Source organism: Oncorhynchus mykiss, chromosome 3 (genome assembly GCF_057628025.1).
Source record: "Oncorhynchus mykiss isolate SJ-2025 chromosome 3, ASM5762802v1, whole genome shotgun sequence".
Lineage (NCBI taxonomy): Eukaryota > Metazoa > Chordata > Actinopteri > Salmoniformes > Salmonidae > Oncorhynchus > Oncorhynchus mykiss.
In genome coordinates, this window is record NC_143024.1 from 37,764,530 (window position 1) to 37,783,658 (window position 19,129).

Sequence of the window (19,129 nt, forward strand, 5' to 3'; positions counted from 1 at the left end):
TGCAGGAGGGACTAGTGCACTTCACAAAATAGATGGCGCCATGAAGAAGAAAAGTGATGTGGATATATTGAAGCAACAGCTCAAGACATCAGTCACAAAGTTAAAGCTTGGTCGCAAATGGGTCTTCCAAATGGACAATGACCCCAAGCATACTTCCAAAGTTGTGGCAAAATGGCTTCAAGACAACAAAGTAAGCGTATTGGAATGGCCATCACAAAGCCCTGACCTCAATGGGACGAACTGAAAAAGCGTCTGCAAGCAAGGAGGCCTACAAACCTGACTCAGTTAAACCAGCTCTGTCAGGAGGAATGGGCCGAAATTCACCCAATTTATTGTGGGAAGCTTGTGGAAGGCTACCCGAAAACGTTTGACCCAAGTGAAACAATTTAAAGGCAATGCTACCAAATACTAATTGAGTGTATGTAAACTTCTGACCCACTGGGAATGTGATGAAAGATATAAAAGCTGGAATAAATAATTCTCTCAACTATTATTCTGACATTTCATTCTTAAAATAAAGTGGTGATAATAACTGATCTAAGACAGGACATTTTTACTGGGATTAAATGTCAGGAATTGTGAAAAAATGAGTTTAAATGTATTTGGCTAAGGTGTATGTAAACATCCGACTTCAATGCTTCAACATTGAAATGCCATCTAGTGTTCCATAGAACAATTTGGGGTAGGCCTACATATTTGTAGGTGGTCGACATGCGCTGCCACCCAAGTTATGATTAAAACTAAATTACTATGTGTAAGTAGCCTGCCACAGGACATGGATTTACATCAATGAAACAAGAACTTGAAAATGGCCCCAGGACATAAAATAATTGCAGGGGGAACATCAATAAAGTATGCAAAAAATAATACTGGGTAATAGTCCATTTTAAAAGTGGTAAATTAGGTCTCTAAAGTAAGAATCAACATACAATAATGGGAAATTTGGGTTAACATGTTTTATTAAAATGAAAGCATGAGCAATGACAGATTTTTGCAAAATATGTGATGCATATTAAAAGGTTTATCAAATGAATAGCAATACAACATATATATTACATCATATACATCTTATCGAAAACGTTTATACATATGTTATCATACTTCAGAGGACATGTGATATCATATTATATATGTACACATATTTACATTGTGTTGTGTATTTGTGGTGCTTTTGTGTTGGGAATCCCTTTTCATGCAGAGCTTATTTTATTACATTATATTGGCTGTAAAACTGTTTGTATAATGGAGTTATGAGCAGGTTTACATTGTCATACAAGAACTTAAATGATGCGAGTTATCTTAAAGTTCCAGACAGTTCTATTGGTCATGATGACCCCATTTAGGTTAATTTCATCTTATTAGCTAATGACTCAATGGTGCCCATTGGTCCTCAGATGTAGCAAGCAACCAATGCCATTTGCTTTTACAAAGTCACTTTCAGTGGTCCTCCTCACAACAAGCCAGTCCCAATAAAGAGATAATCCAAGACCACAGTCACAGAGGCATTCTGCAGTCCTGCCTTAGGGCTCTGCTTCATGCCAATTCTCATTTAGCTTAATCTTCCCTAGCCTCCTTTTGGCTTTGGCTTTGTGTTTGTGGAGAAGCTGGGGCCGAGACAAGGCAGGCTCCTCAAACTTCATATGGCTCGACTCGTTGTGTTGCCGGGAGTACCTCTTACACTTGCACGAGGTGACCACAGTGATTTTGTACGTTCTTGTGCTGCCGTCCTGGCACTGCAGCTGGATGCGTTGGGTGCGCGTCTTGTCGTTGACGCAGCGCCAGTCCTGACTGTTCCTCCGGCTCCAAAACTTTCTGCCGTAGCCGCCGCCAATCCAGTTGGGAAGCATCTGAGCGGGGAGGCACTCGCCAGCACATACTAGCTCCTTTATGGGGTTGATGCTTGTGCATTGGCCATCAGAGATGTACTTGGTGGACCTCAGCTCTCTACAGCCAACTTGGCTTCTCTGGTCTGTGAAAGAGAGAAACAGAAAAACGATGAGAATCAAACCACTTTGAAGATTAAAAATGTCATTTTGTGGCCACAAACAATTTGGTTTCACTTTGAATCCTACTGCAGGTAACATAAAGGGTTTTCTATCAGAAAACCTTCCAAACACAGCCATCTATTTGGTTCATTTGGAGGTTTTTGGCACAGACTGTAAGCCTATACTGGTTACTGGCTTGTAGGGAGGAAATGGTGCATTGCACTTGCATGAGAGGAAGGGCTTTAGTGTTCTGAGCTATGTCAATGGAGCTGGCTTTCTTGTAGGATTATCAGCGGGCAACTGGTAGGACTATCAGCACTGTTCTGCTCCAGGCTACAGTTCCTCACTCTCCCTGTAATCCAAGCCAGGGCCCCATTCACAGACTGCCATACACCTCTGTGACAATGTGCCCCCTTCTCTATGACAGAGTTTGATGAATGAAGAGAGGAGAGGCTCCCTTTCTCTCCTTCATGCTCGGGGTCCTGAGAGAGCTCAAGTCAAACAGCGCCACAATCACAGACTTCCTGTGTATAGGAACACACCTCCATTCAGTGGCGCTGACACACGATCACTCCCCAAACGCTAGCCTGGCTGCCCTGGGTGACTCATCTCTGCTGTCCTGCTTGGACGCCTGCCAGGAGTGTGTGTGTGTGTGTGTATTGAAGATCATTGTGCCAAGCTTTGCCTGGTCTCACTCAGTGGGGGCATCTGATACTGTCTCCGGAGAGTGTCACTACTTAGCTACTGACCAGAGCTTATCATATGTCATTTTAGCAGTTACATTAAGAATGTAGTATATTAATTTCAAATATAATTTAGAGAACACCATCTCAACAACCTAATTGTAGAACCCTCTATAAACCTGCTTGCGCTGGAAAAAATATGTCTATGCACTTGTCTTGAGAAAAAAAAAAAAAAAAGTAAATCAGTTAAAAACAAAGCACAATTTCTCAATGTTTTGAGAAAGAATACTGAACAATACTCACCAACTCTATCGTTCCCAGCAGTATTTCCCGCGCCTCTCCCGCCGTTTCTTGCCCGATTTAAAGAGACATTGCTCCGGGCATCCTGCACAGGAGTGTCCACGTGCGAGTATAGGATCTCCGTAGCATCATTATTGAACGCCTGGCAACTCCTCACAAGAATAGAAAACAAGAATACAAGGTGGCACGACTTGCATGCGCTCAAGTGCATATTTGCTTCTGGGGATTTAGGGAATAAGCAGATCCCGTGTCAGGTAAATTGATTCTGTGCCTCTGATGTCTGCGGCAGAGATACTACGTTCTGAGCTTGTTTTATATAGGCCTGCCCGAGTCTAGTTTTGGCAACCGCTCAGGTGCACATCATGGGATCTCTTGACTGAAGGCTGGGCGTAACTGGATAACCACGCCCATGTGTCTGTGCGCTAGAGAGCCAGTGCGTCTAAAACATCTGGAGTGATCCTGTCCCTGTCTCTCCAATTGATGGGATTTGGTGCTATTGCGTAATTTATGCTTCTTAAGATCGCAATCTATTCATCACATTTTTAATCTATTCAAAATAATAGAAGAACCCTCCACTTTTGGTCTCTGCAGTAATGTGTTCTTCTTCTGTTAAATGTTTTTTATATATATTTTTATATATATTCCCTCATTTAATCATCTTCCATGTTCTGACATGCAATCTCACCTATTCTTCTTCATTCAAAAATGAAAGCTGATACGGTCTGTGTAATTTGCTTTCGGTCTCTGTCATTCTCTTCCTCTCGACCTCTCAATCCCTTGTCATTTTTATACCTAATGATTGGAGTGCCTAGACTAACTGGAGTCTTTGTGTGTGCGCAACTCATGGCAATGAGAGATATAATTACTTCTGTGGGAGCATTCACTTCAGCCTTGTCTTCCAGATTTGAAAAGAAGTGTCACACATAGACACTAATTGTTGCTTATGTGAATGAAATCTGATACACTTTTGTTCAGTGTCATTATCATATGAACCTTAAATATAGGGCCCTCCTTCCTCCTGTGCAGAATACCACAAAGCATTGAAAACAAAGCAGATGACTGTATCTTGTGATATAATATCTGCCTGAATACATGTAAAGGTGAAGCCATAATAAATTGTTTGTACTATTGTTGATTTTGTAACTAACGACCTTGTCTCTTTTTTACTTTAATGCAAGGCATATTTCACTAAAAAGTTCTTTCACCTACCTCACTTCCGCCACAAAATAAAGACAATCAAACCATTTTATCCCAGGAGACTAGTAATACATGGATGGCTTTCCCATCTACAGTCCTTTAGGTGATGGGGTGAATGGTGCAGAAGTTCATACGATATACCACTGTCATGTTTCTCCTATCTAAAGGAGCAGAAAGCTGAGACAGCACCGTCTGTAGGTGTCCAGACCATGGAGACGTTGACATATAGGAGCAGATCAGGTGACAGAATCCTGTGGGAAGTAAAAGGACAGGTACACAATCCCACACACATTCCTGCACGCACAAATATGCACACACACACAGTGAGTTATTAACATATCGACAAGCAACATGACAGGAGTGTGTATTGGCAGGAAGGGACCCTCATGTGGTAATATGAGGGGGGGGGGGGGGGGACTAGAGAGGGACAACATGGGAACAAAGCCAAGAGAAAAAGTTCATGGGTGTGTAGAATTCACTATGAATCCCCAAGGAAGCCCACTGTATAAATGCAGACAATGGATTTGTGTCTTATCCTAGAGAGAGCTGTTCCCTGTTTGCCTTTAGCCACCAGATTCAAGGTACTGATTTCATTTTACCAATTGTATACTATAATTGATATGAATTATTATGTCAAAATTGTGAAATATCCCAGTTTACTGTGAAGAATAGAATTGTGAACTTGGGCTACAATTCAGTAATAGGCCCACGATAATGTAATGAAATAAGTGCATGCAATTCAGGGAAACCTTTGTCACCCTGCAGTCAATACACTAGGTAGAGATAGTATGCCATCTACTGACCAGTCGTTGCCATTGTTGAAGGAACTCAATTGCAGCACGAGTAATAATGTCATATCATGAACGTTAAAATAATAATAATAATAAATAAAACAATATCATGGTTGTTATCATTTAGCCTCACATTACACCCCCCCCCCCCCCCCCCCCCAAAAAAAAAAAAAACATTTCAGAAACCTGTGCAATCTGAAGATGAGGCAAGAGAACAGAATTCTTTATTATGATAAAGAATATAAAACAGGGGTTTCCTGGCTCCAGGTAGATCTAGTAGGGTGGTTGGTATGGTTTGTCCTTCATGGGTGATAGACATGTCTGAATCACTATACTTCATTTATTTTACCTAAAAGATTGATCAAGTATTTTGAAGATGTAATGATATTTAGAATTCCACTGCATTCCTACAGGGGCTTCATGATGCTCTCCAGAAGTATGGAATCATGAGGGACATTGATGTCTGTCAACTTTACCTTGCCAACAAGTAGTCTTGTCATAACTTCTATGGAATCTATAACTTAAGTATTTCAAATGAGGCCCTATTCCTTGCAAGGCTGTGGACGTGATGTGACCTGTAAAAAATTATTTGTTGGAAAATACCAATCATGTCAGTATATGCCAGTATTATGTTATATAAAATGCACAGAATGCAAATGAACAAACTTTTATTATAGAGGACTTGTCAATATTCCAGACTTTTCAAGATTCTCCATGCTGAGATACTTAACAAGGTACTGTAGCCAACATCACAGACAGATAATGATACTGCATACAGTTATATTAAATGTGGGAATGTGTGACAATCAAACACTAGGCATGTCATATCAGAATAGCCAAGAAAGGAAAAATATAATTTTCCCATTTCCAATTCATAATGTTCTGTAAATGTTTCAAATGACCGAACTCTCCTACCATTCCCTCAACTGTTGCATGACAGAAAATTACCTCCAAAATAAAAAAATAACATATATTTCAGGTAAATATTGCCATCTTTATTTTCCTAAGCATATGCTATAACATTGCATTGCATGTTCTGTGTGAGTTTGTCTTGATGTGGATCTGTGTTTTCCATCCTCAAGTGCACACATGCCTGTCCTGTTTATAGACTGTTCCCAGATCTGTTTGTGCTCTTGCCAAGTCCATTGCTGTCATTGTCAAGCCAGTCCTTACTGTATGTTTTCCATTCCTAGACGCCCTGGGACACCTGACTTTTCATTGGGTTCTTCTTCTGCACAAACACCAAATGAAGAGGCTGGAGGACTGCGTGGCTGAGCTGAGGAACTTGCAGCATCTCCACACTGTCAGTGGGTGAATAGGGATTCCACTGATACTGTACAGTCTAAGGCCCTCACATTTGACATGGTTATGTGAGGAACAACAGATATGACCAGTGGAGGCTGGTGGGTGGAGGAAAAGAAGACAGACTCATTTTAATGGTTGGAATGGAACAAATGGAACGGAGTCAAACGTGGTTTCCATATGTTTGATACCGTTCCATTAATTCCATTCCAGCCATTACAACAAGCCCATCCTCCAATAGCTCCCCCCCACCAGCCTCCTTTAGATTTGACACAGTATTGTAGATGAAAACTTGTTTGACAATTGCTTTTGCAGCTTTTTTCCCCTGAATCGCTACTCACAACAGACCGGATATCGTCAATATGTGGTCCATAACTTGCCTTCAGTGAAGCTATTGGATAGAAGAGGTATGTCAACAAATATTGAAATCACATTCCAAAAATGGGAAAATAGGCAACTAACTCGTTACAAACTGTTACAATACATTGCTGTGTCAAGTCTGGGATCCTTGTTGAACCTAAAGTGATTCCCGGTTGACAGAGATGAAGCAGGAGGAGAGGAACAGTTCATTACAGCCGTTTAGTATAGAACACCATTGTGTCCCCCAGTTGGCAGCTGGGCAGAGACTCCTGCCAGTAGAGAGACTGGCATCTATGGGGAGGGATGACACCTTGCTCAAGGTAAAATACTGTACTGTACCAAAAGAGAAGAGCATTTGCCTTATATTGCAATTCACCAGCTTTTTTAATTTATTGAATTCAAAAATTGAGAAAATATGCAATCAATTTGATAATTTTCATCCGACTTGCAGTTCACTATGGATCAAGACAACATTTAAAGTAAGTCACAAATAAGGGATATGGGTGATTATCTCTTGATACAAATTCTGCAATGTTACAATTGAATGTATGAATCCTAAAGTATTGAATGTTCTCAATGTCTATTTATATGCGCTTCTCTGTGATGCTTATCTCTGCCCAGGAGCCCATTCGGTGAGATAGCATATCCCAGTGTGCACAGAGCCATGCAGAAATCCATCATGCAGTTCTCCACTGTGGACTGGAAGGCAATTTCCACTGCTGGGGGAATGGAACCATCCAGGGGCCAACATCCTCACTGTCATGTTCAGATAACTACACCAGAAACAATAGGGGTGAATCTCAATTGTATTTAACCGATTCTTCATGTCCTCTCTACTTGGCTTCTTCTCAAAATGCATTGGAGGAGAAGATCCCAGGGGAGGAACCTCAGATCTTCTCCAATATGCTTTGAGAAGAGGAGGATGTGAGGAAATACAATTGAAATTCTCGCCTGGAGGTCATACCACTGTGGTGTCATGCTGTATGAGCCTGTAGAGGGAGCTCTAGCTGAATTATAACAGTCAATAGAATCACAGTTTTCTCATTACCACTACACAACAAACAGACACCCCAGTTCAATGTTACACAGTACAGGATGAACTGGAGGAAGAACTCTGGGAGTCTGAATCCTCACTGGTCTACGTTAAGCACAGTTCCCATGTGAGTGGAGTCTAGTCTTAGCCTGATCCCAGATCTGTTTGTGCTATCATGTCAAAGCGGTGTCATACGAAACATTGTTTGGCATGACAAGAATTGGCAAGGTTTGGCATGACTGATACAAACAGGCTGACACTCAGATGAGTAATCTGTCATACAATCAAAAGCACAGAGACAGTAGTGGTGCTTATTCTGTTGTATTGCAATCACAGTCATTTGACATCTTCGAAACATCAGTATTCAACAACAAAAAAAAGCCACATTGTTAGAGGGATTTGCCAAATTGCTTTTTCAGGAGGTTACAGTCACTTAATTATTTTGTTCTTGGCAAATTCAAGCCACTTTACTGTATGTTTGGAAACAATGTCCTTTATCTATTAACTAGGGAAATTAAGGACATGAACAAACAGAAAAGCAATTAAACCTACGACTACTTCTTTACATAACACTCCCTGAAGCACTTTGCATTATTCTTGAAAAAAAAAAACATTAGTGTACAATTTAACATTGGACATGAATGATGAAAAAAAACATGGAATAATTTTTTTTTTTTTTTTTTTTTAAAGCATAGACACTCGTGACCCTAACCCTTATTCCATCGTGTGCAATAGTGTTGCGTTGCTTTGGTGGAAAACAAGGTCAGATCATCAATAAATAAGGGATCCTTTCCCATGGGTTCAGGCCTTAAGCTTGTGTGAAGCTCCTGCGTACTTCATCCCCAGGTTAACTGTTGGGCCTTACATGGCAGGCCTCCCTTAGACCTTCTAGGACAACAGTGTAGACCTGTAGTAGGGGAGACAGCAGGGTGTATAGGCATTGTGCACCTGTGTTGGACGTCCCTTACAGACCACCTTCAGTTCTCTGTGGCTGGAGTGGTGGAGACAGGGCTGGGGGGAGGGGGGTCTGCTTGGTTGTCAGAGGTTGACGGGGAAGTTGGAGAGTCTTCATTGGGTCCTACTGAGAGGTCCTGCATGGAGCCTGTCGCCGACTCTACCGCCTGGCTCTGCTCTGAGAAACACAAGTGGCCCACTGTTAACATGATGCCTTGTAACACGGCGCAATGGAAAGACGATTTAACCTAACTACCACTTTTGAAGCTGGAGCATCCTATTCAAAACCAAGCATTGTTTTGTAACCAATGTATAGTAGGTGTTTCATGTCATCCTTGGTCACTTAAAATTACAATGAGACATATACAAATTAAACAAGAGGTGACATGAAAATGTACGGCTGAAGAATATTTCTCCAATACCTTTCCTCTGTCGCTCCATCAGCTTGGCTGACTCTGCCTCGTGCTTTTCTCTCTGCTCCTGAAGCTGCTTGCAGACCTTCTTATGGGTGAACCAGTGCATTTTCTGGCAGGCTGGGGCACAGTAAATCACCTATGGGAATACAAAAACGTTGCATGCGTTGGGTAAGAAGAGAGGCCCATGCATCGGATGCAAGGATACCTAATGACAGATTGACCATTGCTATTGCAGTTCTATGAATGATGACAATGGATATATGAATATAGCATTTGACTGTATTGATATGAGTTACTGTAGAAAAGCGCATTGTGCCTACCATTTTACAGATGGAGCATCTCTTCTCTGCTCCCTTCTCCCCACAGGTGGTACAGAACTCTGCATCCATGAAGCCCACCTGTCCTGTTATAGCCTGGGTCAAAACTGAGATGGCTGTAGGATCGTTACCCTGACCAGGACAGAAAGGGGAAATGGTAGAGAAAATTCTAAATATACACAAGATATACAGTACAAACAATTGAAAATGACACTAATGGTCAAAGATTAAGCCTAGTCATGAACTAAAAAGCTATTTTAAAGTAAATTCCTGATTGAGCATGCTTTTTAGTCCATGACTAAGCTTAATCATTGTCTGGGAAACCGGGCCTAACAGTATAAACGTTGAAACGGTTATTAAGCCCATAACATGAAACTATTACAAGTTACATTATTACAACTTCACTCAAACTGACGTTGCAAAATGAGTCTATATTAAATACACAGACAGACATCACGAGAGAGAGCATGACTGTAAAAGCACTTTGTGACAAATATTGATGGGAAAAGAGGCTTCATAAATCAATTGAATTGATGACTGATTGACTCACGATCTCCACGGGAGCGATACTTCGTACCAGCTGCTGCAGCAGCGTGGCGTCGCGGTGGGGGAACTTGCGGATGCACTCTCTGATGAACTTCTCCTGGAACAGCGGGAAGCCGTCACTGTCCCGGCCCTTCAACAAGCTGCATGGGGACAGCAATGACATCTGGGGTTGTATGCATTGCAATACAGTATACATAACAATCAAAAACAGATTTAGTGTGTCAAGAGTATTTCTACACATCATCAGTGCAGCCAGATATATGCATTTCATAGCAATTTCTTCCTTATCTTACCGACTTTTTGCATTGACATCCTCTGTGAGTCCAGTTTAATAAAAAATATCTATAAATAGTAATAATAGTGTCCGGGTAACCAGCCCCATATGTATTTACATGTTCATATGTGTATACTCTACGCATGTCTGGGAAACCAGCCCATACAGTCCAACCCCCTCGCCCACCTCTTGATGAGTCCTTCCAGCTTGTCATCACGCTCCTTGAGGAAGGAGGCACACTTCTGCAGCACACAGCTAATGTAGTGCATCTTCATTGCCAGCACCTCGTTCATGTCCTGCTGCTTCACACACTTCTCACAGATCAGCTCCATCACCCGCCGGCACTTCTCCAGGGCCTCCACCTCGGCCAGCACCGGGTTCTCCTTCACCAGAAGCACCATCTGAGAGAGGCAGACAGAGAAGGGGGGGTTCTCATACACTATAAAGGGTGACATAACAGCTCCCTATGTAGGATGGATTGCCAAAGGTCACATAACCCATTATTCCCCAAAAAGCTATGCTTTATAAAAAGGTGACATAACGCATGGATAAGGTTATATTGGTGGTGGTCTGTCTTTGTGTTTTGCCTTTTACAGTTCACCAACAGACTTGTCTTTAGTCGGAAAAGGTCTGCTTACTTTTTTCCCGCCTGATATCCTTGCTGGTCTGAGTGGTCTGGTGTACACATTGCTTTGATGCATCACTTAATATCTCACTCCAAACCCACTATTCCATATTGTGGCCCAGAGACAGCGGTGGTGGTATTTACCTTGACGGGGTTGAGGTTGGTGCTCATGATGATCTTGTGGAGGGGCCCTGCCAGTTTGGGGGGCAGCTTGGGCTCCTTCTCCAGCCCCTGGCGTTTGGTGTAATACTCCAGCTTGGCCCGCGAGAAGAAGTTGTTGATCACCGTCACACAGTCGTGCTGCCCTGGGGAGAGGAGAGGAGATACACCTGGGTGAGAAACAAGCTCCGATGTCTCATTGTGACAGAGGTTGCATTCATAAGGCTCCAAACAGAATGTGCCCTAATGAACACGATCAGAATAAAGGGGGGCAATGCCAATATGGAGTCATTCAAGTTTATTCTACGTCACAGACATCACATCCACTTCCTGTTATGTGTGATATCCTTACTGTACTTACCGACAAACGCAGCCATCTGAGATGCTGTTCGCCCGACGGAGTTGACCACATCTGTCTCCGCTCCTGCATCTAACATCATCCAGATGATATCAGTCTTACCTAGATGGCAAGGTGGGGAGAAAAGAGTTACCGCACACAGTAAAATTAATGAATTCACCATGGGGCAGGCACCCTGATCTACACAGGGATATCCTTTCTCAGCAATATGAACAGTGAGAAAATATGCCTACCTGATAGCCCGGCGAACATCAGTGCCGTGTATCCATGCTCGTGTTCATTACAGTTCACATCTGCCCCATGTTGCAGTAGCAGCTTGCACATGTCCGCCTTGCCCTTGTATGCAGCGTGCATGAGGGGTGTCATCCCATTCTGAGAAGGAGAAACAGAACTGTCAGTAGTGTATGTTGTAGATATGCATCATTTAAGTAGCCTATTATAGACAAATGATGCCGAATTAAATCCACATAAAAATATTTCCCATTGTACAGCATTGTAGAATGCACAATACAGGACAATGAGATTGCGGGAAAATAGCTTTTGCTAAACTGTGGAGTGCCTGGAATGGACTGCCTGCCTCTTGAGGAGCAGACATAGGCAATGTTATTAAACAAAAAGAGACATGCTGTCTGTGGTTTCCTTACTGTCCAGTTTGCAGACAAATTATGAAGAGCATAAATCAATCAAAAACGAATGTTACAATATAATATCGTTGAAAAATCAAACCTCATCCAAACAGTTGACTCTGACATCCTTGCAGCCCAATAATCTTGAGGCTTCTTGAACATTTCCTGAAAAAAGCATCAACGGTCAATCATTACTTGTACAAGCATGCTATACCTTCAAGGGATTGTATTGCATTGAAAGTTATGAACACTGCCACAAGTTAACCAAGGCTTGAAACAACCAACAGTTATCTTGTCTAGAAAACTGTTTTCATAAATGTTATGAACTGGCTAGCTAGCTAACATAACGTCTAGTAGTACTGTACAATACTAACGTTAGCAGATTAGAGATTTTTATAACTATCTGTACTAGCTTGGCTAGCTAGCTACAGTAGTTAGCAAGTTTCTTTCCAATGCAACTTGCTGAATTGAGCTATCAAGTTAGCCATATAGTCACCATCATTAGAAACATAATTTAACCCATTACATAACGCACTAGTTAAATGTGAAATCGCACAGCAATCTCAGATATCTTATCTAGACTACAGTAGCAAGCGTACTGTCTAGCTAGCTAGCTAGCATTAGCATTAAAGTAAAGAGGATTTACCTGCAGCAATAACTACGAATAATTCCCTCTCCGTGGGAGATAGATCTCCCTTCTTCGGAGCTGACATATTGGCTAGAATTGTGTGTTTAAAAAAAATCAGTCAATGACATAAGACAAATATGGATAATTGTGAGTGAAACTAAATTATAGACTATCACGTTGTTTGGTTTTCATTCTGAAGCTTGCTAGCTGGCTGTTGGGGTTAAACTGGTGGTTTCAGACTGTACCACGTGTTTAGTACAAGGGTGGGCATTGAAATTCATATGAATTCATTCAACTTTTTCTCTTCCATTGAAGACATTAACACAGAACGTAAATAATATGCATAGATATTATTGCAGTATACAAAATTTCAACACCGTAATAATTTATCATAATACGAACCGCTTTCAAAGCCCATTCTCCTCCCCCTTTTCAACATTTGTTAGCAGTTCCACAGAAGTTTAGAAAATTAATTATTGATATGTTGAAGCGTTTAGACGTACCGTATTGTATACATTGTTCCTCTAGCGGTCAGTGTTCTTCAATATGTTTTAGTGTGGTAGAATTCATCACATTTGTTCTTAAGCACGAGCACACTTTCATAACTTGTATAACAAATATTAAGGTGTTTTATTGAAAAGCAATAGTGTTGTTTATCAATTTTCAAATTAGAGGATAAAGGTTAAAGATACATTAGTGTCGTTATATGCTCCCATTGTTTCAAAAGTATTTTTCCTCATCAAAAATAGCATTTTTTTTACTGCAGTAATTTTGAAGTGTAACTGCAGTTCACTACAGTTATTCTGTAATTACTGCTCCAAAATACCACAGTGGACTGCAGTTACTGCACTTTTACTGCAGTTTCAAAACTGCAATCTTTTTTTGTAGGGGCTTACCCTTTTTTTGTAGGGGTTTACCCTACAAAAAGATTGCAGTTTTGAAACTGCAGTAAAATGCAGTAACTGCAGTCCACTGTGGTATTTTGGAGCCGTAATTACATAATAACTGTAGTGTACTGCAGTTGAACTGCAGTTATACTGCACTCTAACTGCAGTTACACTGCAAAATTACTGTAGTAAAAAAAAAAACTATTTTTGGACATATTATTTGCAGCTTACTGCACTCTGATTGCAATCTTTTTTTGTAAGGGAATATTTTATGTGAAATGTCTTACAGTGCAGCCTAGTCCTAGTAAACCTCCAGAGTGGCGCAGTGGTCAAAAAGGCACAGCGTCTCGGTGCTAGAGGTGTCACTACATACCCTGGTTCGATTCCAGGCTGTATCACAACCGGTCGTGATTGTGAGTCCCATAGGGCAGCGCACAATTGGCCCAGCGTCGTTCGGGTTTGACCAGGTTAGACTGTCATTGTAAATAAGAATTTGTTCTTAACTGACTTTCCTAGTTAAGTAAATGATAAATAAATAAACATACACAGTATCTGGTGATTTAAAATAACACTTGGGTAATTACTTGCTCAGCCATCACACATTTTTTTAGCAGCATTTGCATATGTGAAGTCATCATTTCAAGACGACCAATCCGGTAAATTGAAAACCTATTTCCCTGGACTTGTCCCTCCTTGGAATCCTACACACCTTAAAAACGCCACAGTCAGTGTTTTTCATTCAATGATAAGACTTCTTACTTTTCCAACTCAGACACATTTGAGTCTGATAATTGCTTTGTTCGAGATGGTTTGCGGAGGATTTGTTTGCACGAAGAATTCCCTATGCGCTCTGAACATACTTTATGTTGTAAGTACCACGCAAAGATGTTTCCATATGGGTACGAATTGTTTTTCGATGATAGGCTATTAATGAAAGTGCAAAAGCCAACATGATTCTAGTCAAGAATGATATAGCCAGGGCAAGAAGGCTATCATGCAAATTAAGTCGTTGTGATACCTATCAAAATGATAGTAGGCTACATTCCAAACAGTTGACACAATGTCTCTCAGTTAATGCAAAGTCTAAATGATTGGTTCCCAACCAGGCGTACTAGGACCTCTGGGGTATTTAAGAAGCCTCATGATACCATAAGCCTACTTGTAATCCCATAAATACATTTTACTTCAGGGTTACTCGGGGCAGAGCAAATTTATGTTGGTGGTACAGTAACTGAAAAAGGTTGGGAACCACTTGTCTAAACCATATCTGTATAGAGTGATAAATTATCATCATGCAATTAATGTATAATATAATCAAAATACTCAATGTGATACTTTCCCAATGTCTTAAATATTGTATGTATCAAATGTGTGTTTTTATTTCATCTTAACATCTGTCTAAAGACTTTAATTAATCAACCTGAAGGTTGTAGCCTAAATATGAGATGGTGTTGACTTTGCCCACATCAAAGAAATCAGCATGAAGTGTCCTTTTAAGTGCTTTTCCGTTCCTAGTGGACTTCTGTCATCACTTTGTATTGTGCTTGGTCTTCAGATGGTGAGCTTGCTGCTGATTGGAGTAGCTGCTTGGGGGAAATGGTTTGGCCTGGTCTCCAGTATTCGGGTGGTGGCTGGAGTCATTGGCGTGGGCATCTTCCTGTTATTTGTGGCCTTCGTGGGCCTCTGTGGAGCCCTAATGCACCACCAGGTCCTGCTGTTCTTTGTATCCTTCAATCAGGACTAGGGTGACGTTGCCCCTAGACACTGAACTTGGGTCATGTTTTTTTTGCATTTTTCCCAACTAATGGTTAAGATTAAGATTGGGAAGCTGATCCTAGATCCACTCACTTTTCATCACCTTCATGTGGTGGTGTGTGGTTGTAATGTGTTTTCTTCATGTCCCCTATCATTACATGGTTAAGTGAATACAAACTACAACACCTACTGAAACAGAGGACTGTTGTATACTAGAGGATCTTAGTTGCAATGTGTACCCAGACTACTCTTAATAACTGCTATTTTCTCACTTTATGAACAATTCTCTTTCAAATACAGTCTTGCGTTGCCAGGTTTGTTTCCAGAGGGTTGTCACATGTGAGCTTCCTTAATTGGCCTCAGTACATGATTATTCTGTTCCTGGTGTTCATGGTGCAGCTGTCAGTGTCTGCCGCATGTCTGGCTATCAATAAAGAGCAGCAGGTACGTGACAATATATTATGTGTATAGTGTGATTCATGACCACTTAATCTGTAGAACACCTTAAATAAATACTGGAAAACATTCATACTTTCCTTCTGTGTCCTGTATTAGATATTTAACAAATGGATAAGGCACAACATACATGGAAAGTGTGAATAATTTCCAGTTGATCGCAAAGAAGCACTCTGATTGACGACATACTGAATGAGGTTCTGGTCACAGAATTCAAATCTCCCTGCACCGCTTCATCCATTTCCCCCACTGTAGAAAGAACTCCTAGAGGTGGGCTGGAACAAGTCCGAGGCCACTCAGAAGGATGTGGAGAAAACTCTAAACTGCTGTGGCTTCTTCCATCCAGACTATAATGGCACCTGTGACGCGGTAAAGACTCTGGCTTGTTATCAGTGTAAACCAGCAACATGTTTGTCAGATAGTGATGGACATATGACTTAAATGATGTCCTGTCTACTTGCTTCCTCACACTACAGGACTGTTTCTCCAGCCCATTATCCTGCGACCCTTGTGCTCCAATCATCCAAAGTCATGCTGAGGAGGTTTTACGCTTTGTGGGTGGGATTGGATGCTTCTTCAGCTTCACAGAGGTTAGCAACCTGCTGTAGCCTCATAGCAATGCACCGGCAATGGGTAGAACTTGCTGTGTAACATAGGAATCCCACAGCCTTTTACTATGTAAATTGGAACTGAAAACATAACTCTGTAGTGGGGACTTTTACTGTCTGCATTTTTATATTATGTCATCGACACTCTATATTTTAGACTTTTGATTTTGACTTTTTGGCTTCAGAAATGATTTCAACAATTCCAAATCTATTGATATCTACACTGAGTGTACAAAACATTAGGAACACCTCCCCTTTCCATAACAGACTGACCAGGTGAAAGCTATGATCCCTTATTGATGTCACTTGTTAAATCCACTTCAGTGTAGATGACAGGGAGGAGACGAGTTAAAGAAGGATTTTCAAGCCTTGAGACATGGCCTGCCATTTAGGGAGTGAATGGTCAAGACAAAAATATTTAAGTGCCTTTCAATGGGGTATGGTGGTAGGTGCCAGGCTCACCAGTTTGAGTGTGTCAAGAACTGCGACGCTGCTGGGGTTTTCATACTCAACACTTTCCCATGGGTATCAAGAATGGTCCGACAGGACATCCAGCCAACTTGACACTACGTTTGGACACATTGGAGTCCAACATGGGCCAGCATCCCTGTGGAACACATCTCACCTTGTAAAGTCCATTCCCCAATGAATTGAGGCTTTTGAGGGCAAAAGTGGGTGCAACTCAATATTAGGAAGGTGTTCTAATGTTTTGTACACTCACTATGTATTGTGCTTTAGTATTCATTTAATCACATTCATTTTTTCCCCATCTAATTTCAGATCCTGGGAGTGTGGCTAACACACAGATACAGAAATCAGAAGGATTCCCATCCAAACTCTGGTGCATTTCTATAACTAGCCTGTTCATAAACTCAACTTTGCACTGTCATGCATTTGTATTTAGAACCTGTGACTCATCTACGACTGTTTCCTATTCAGATATTGCCATTGCTGTGATAATATAACTATGCGTTGATATATCTAACACTATTGACTTTTTTTTTGACAAAGTTAGTGAAAACAATTCCAATCAATTTGAATCTTGAGTGATGGACACTGAAATTGAGAGCAGTTACTTTAAGGTTAAATTTGACTGAGGTCACTGATTGGAGTCGTGATCAAATGTCATAAACCTACTGTGCAAACCTTATACAAACAGAGCACAGGCAGAGCGTAATGTTTCCTGGTAAGCTGTCTGTGGATTCCCAGTTTCAAACCCGGCTTTCTTTGGGTACCTTCACAGTGCCGTCTTTGTTGCGTGTATGGGGGGGTGGTATTAGATGTCATACGGATGCCAACAGATTCGGCTTCTTTTTCAGATTCAACTCTACTGAAGTTTAGATGGAGTTGATCACTTCACAGGGCATGTACCAGTACAAACATTAAGCTTTTTTTTTTGTCTGTGTTTCTAAATGGTTAGGCCATATCATCCTATTCATTTGAAATCTGGATGCGTCAAGCGTTACAAACTGATTTTGTATCAGTTCATATTACAACCCATTTCTAAACATCTACTTTAGGCTATTATCACTCGCATTGACAATGTCACAACCAAAAAAATACAATTATCAAAAGGAGATTCAGGAAGGAAATAATTGACTGAGGTGATTTCTTCACTGGAAATGGGGTAGTGTGACTTCAATGCTTCATCCAACTCACACTAGTTTAACTGTTCTCCAGTGAACATTGGGGTTTGCATAGAAACTTGCCTTGCCTCATTTGGCCAAACCCCTCTGAGATCTACTTTAGATACAGAGCACAGTGAGTTGCAATGCAGTCTTATGACCTACTAAGAAAATGTAACTTAGTGCTGTTAGTCACGCCTAGGCTACATTCCTGCCATCCAAACAGGATAGGAACCAGGAACTGACTGTGTAGTCCCTTTCATTCTTCTATAGGCTGCCCAACCTGTTCATGAAGGCATCACCATACGTAAATCATTCTTAACACAATGTTAAAGCAAAGCTAAACAAACGGGCTCTTTTATATTTGTATGATCAACTTAGCACATGTGTAACATGTGAGCTGTTCTGTGATAGTGTTGCTAGTGTATAGTGCCACTAGCTGGCAGTGGTAACATATTTCACCATGCGAATGATCGTTGTCAATCCCCTAGACCAGTAGGTCACCAACCGGTCGATCTTCAAACATTTCTGTAGAAAAGCGAAAGATAAAGGCGTGCGTTCCCTTTGTGTTGCGCTGTTGGCGGCATGCGCACTTGATTCAGAAACCATGTGCACCGAGAGGCAACGTGTTCCAATTTTGAACCATTTAATGTGTCTGAAAAAAACAAAACTCCACCTGACCGGGAGATCTGGGGCTAAATCGAGTGCGCCTACTGTGCTGGCCAATCGGATAGCTCAAATCACCGTGCTTCCAAGACCTCGGCCGCGACAGTTGAATACTATCCGACGTAAGATTTCATAACGTTCAAACCATGACTACAGAGATTGTCAAAGAATACAGCAAAGAGCTGCTGTTTTATGACTGAATTAATGTAACATTTTTGATTCAGCACTGTCAATCTTTATTCAACACTTGCAAAACAAAACGCGCTTATCCAAGCTTTCACTCCCGCTGTATTTATTAGGTCTATTTTTAATATTAAACTTTCTCCGGTCAAAGGAACAACACGAATTTGTGCACGAGTTAGATGTGGTGCGACTGCGTTTCGCCATCAGGTGTAAGACTGTGTCCCCTCTCGGGTCAGTGTCACCGGAGGAAAGGAAGGAGATGGCAGGGACAGTGAGGCGCACCAGCTGCTGTGCTCTCCCTCAGCTGAGACTAATGCCATGTTCAAAACAACTTAAATCTCCGACTTCAGTGCGTCCAAGACAATTGGGAAATCAGGGGAAGAACACTAGATCCG

General features: G+C 41.3%; 3 protein-coding genes across 3 annotated transcripts; 1 reads left to right on the plus strand and 2 right to left on the minus strand.

Annotated features, from left to right (window-relative positions):
* Positions 1–941: 941 nt before the first annotated feature.
* Positions 942–3,330, minus strand: LOC110516015 (sclerostin domain-containing protein 1-like). Its single transcript, XM_021594671.3, has 2 exons — positions 2,972–3,330; positions 942–1,969 (listed from the first exon to the last, which is right to left on the minus strand). Exons 1-2 carry the CDS (start codon positions 3,177–3,179, stop codon positions 1,521–1,523), a joined length of 657 nt encoding a protein of 218 aa, XP_021450346.1. The 5' UTR covers positions 3,180–3,330; the 3' UTR covers positions 942–1,520.
* A 4,626-nt stretch (positions 3,331–7,956) lies between these two features.
* LOC110516029 (ankyrin repeat and MYND domain-containing protein 2) lies at positions 7,957–12,749 on the minus strand. The gene is made up of 10 exons (XM_021594678.3): positions 12,573–12,749; positions 12,027–12,091; positions 11,534–11,672; positions 11,304–11,402; positions 10,928–11,088; positions 10,345–10,559; positions 9,889–10,024; positions 9,342–9,470; positions 9,028–9,157; positions 7,957–8,783 (listed from the first exon to the last, which is right to left on the minus strand). Exons 1-10 carry the CDS (start codon positions 12,637–12,639, stop codon positions 8,629–8,631), a joined length of 1,296 nt encoding a protein of 431 aa, XP_021450353.3. The 5' UTR covers positions 12,640–12,749; the 3' UTR covers positions 7,957–8,628.
* A 1,370-nt stretch (positions 12,750–14,119) lies between these two features.
* On the plus strand, positions 14,120–17,245 carry LOC110516043 (tetraspanin-13). The gene is made up of 6 exons (XM_021594682.3): positions 14,120–14,309; positions 14,997–15,164; positions 15,560–15,640; positions 15,908–16,021; positions 16,129–16,242; positions 17,041–17,245. The coding sequence occupies exons 1-6, from the start codon at positions 14,184–14,186 to the stop codon at positions 17,113–17,115; spliced, it is 678 nt and encodes a 225-aa protein (XP_021450357.1). The 5' UTR covers positions 14,120–14,183; the 3' UTR covers positions 17,116–17,245.
* Positions 17,246–19,129: the final 1,884 nt, after the last annotated feature.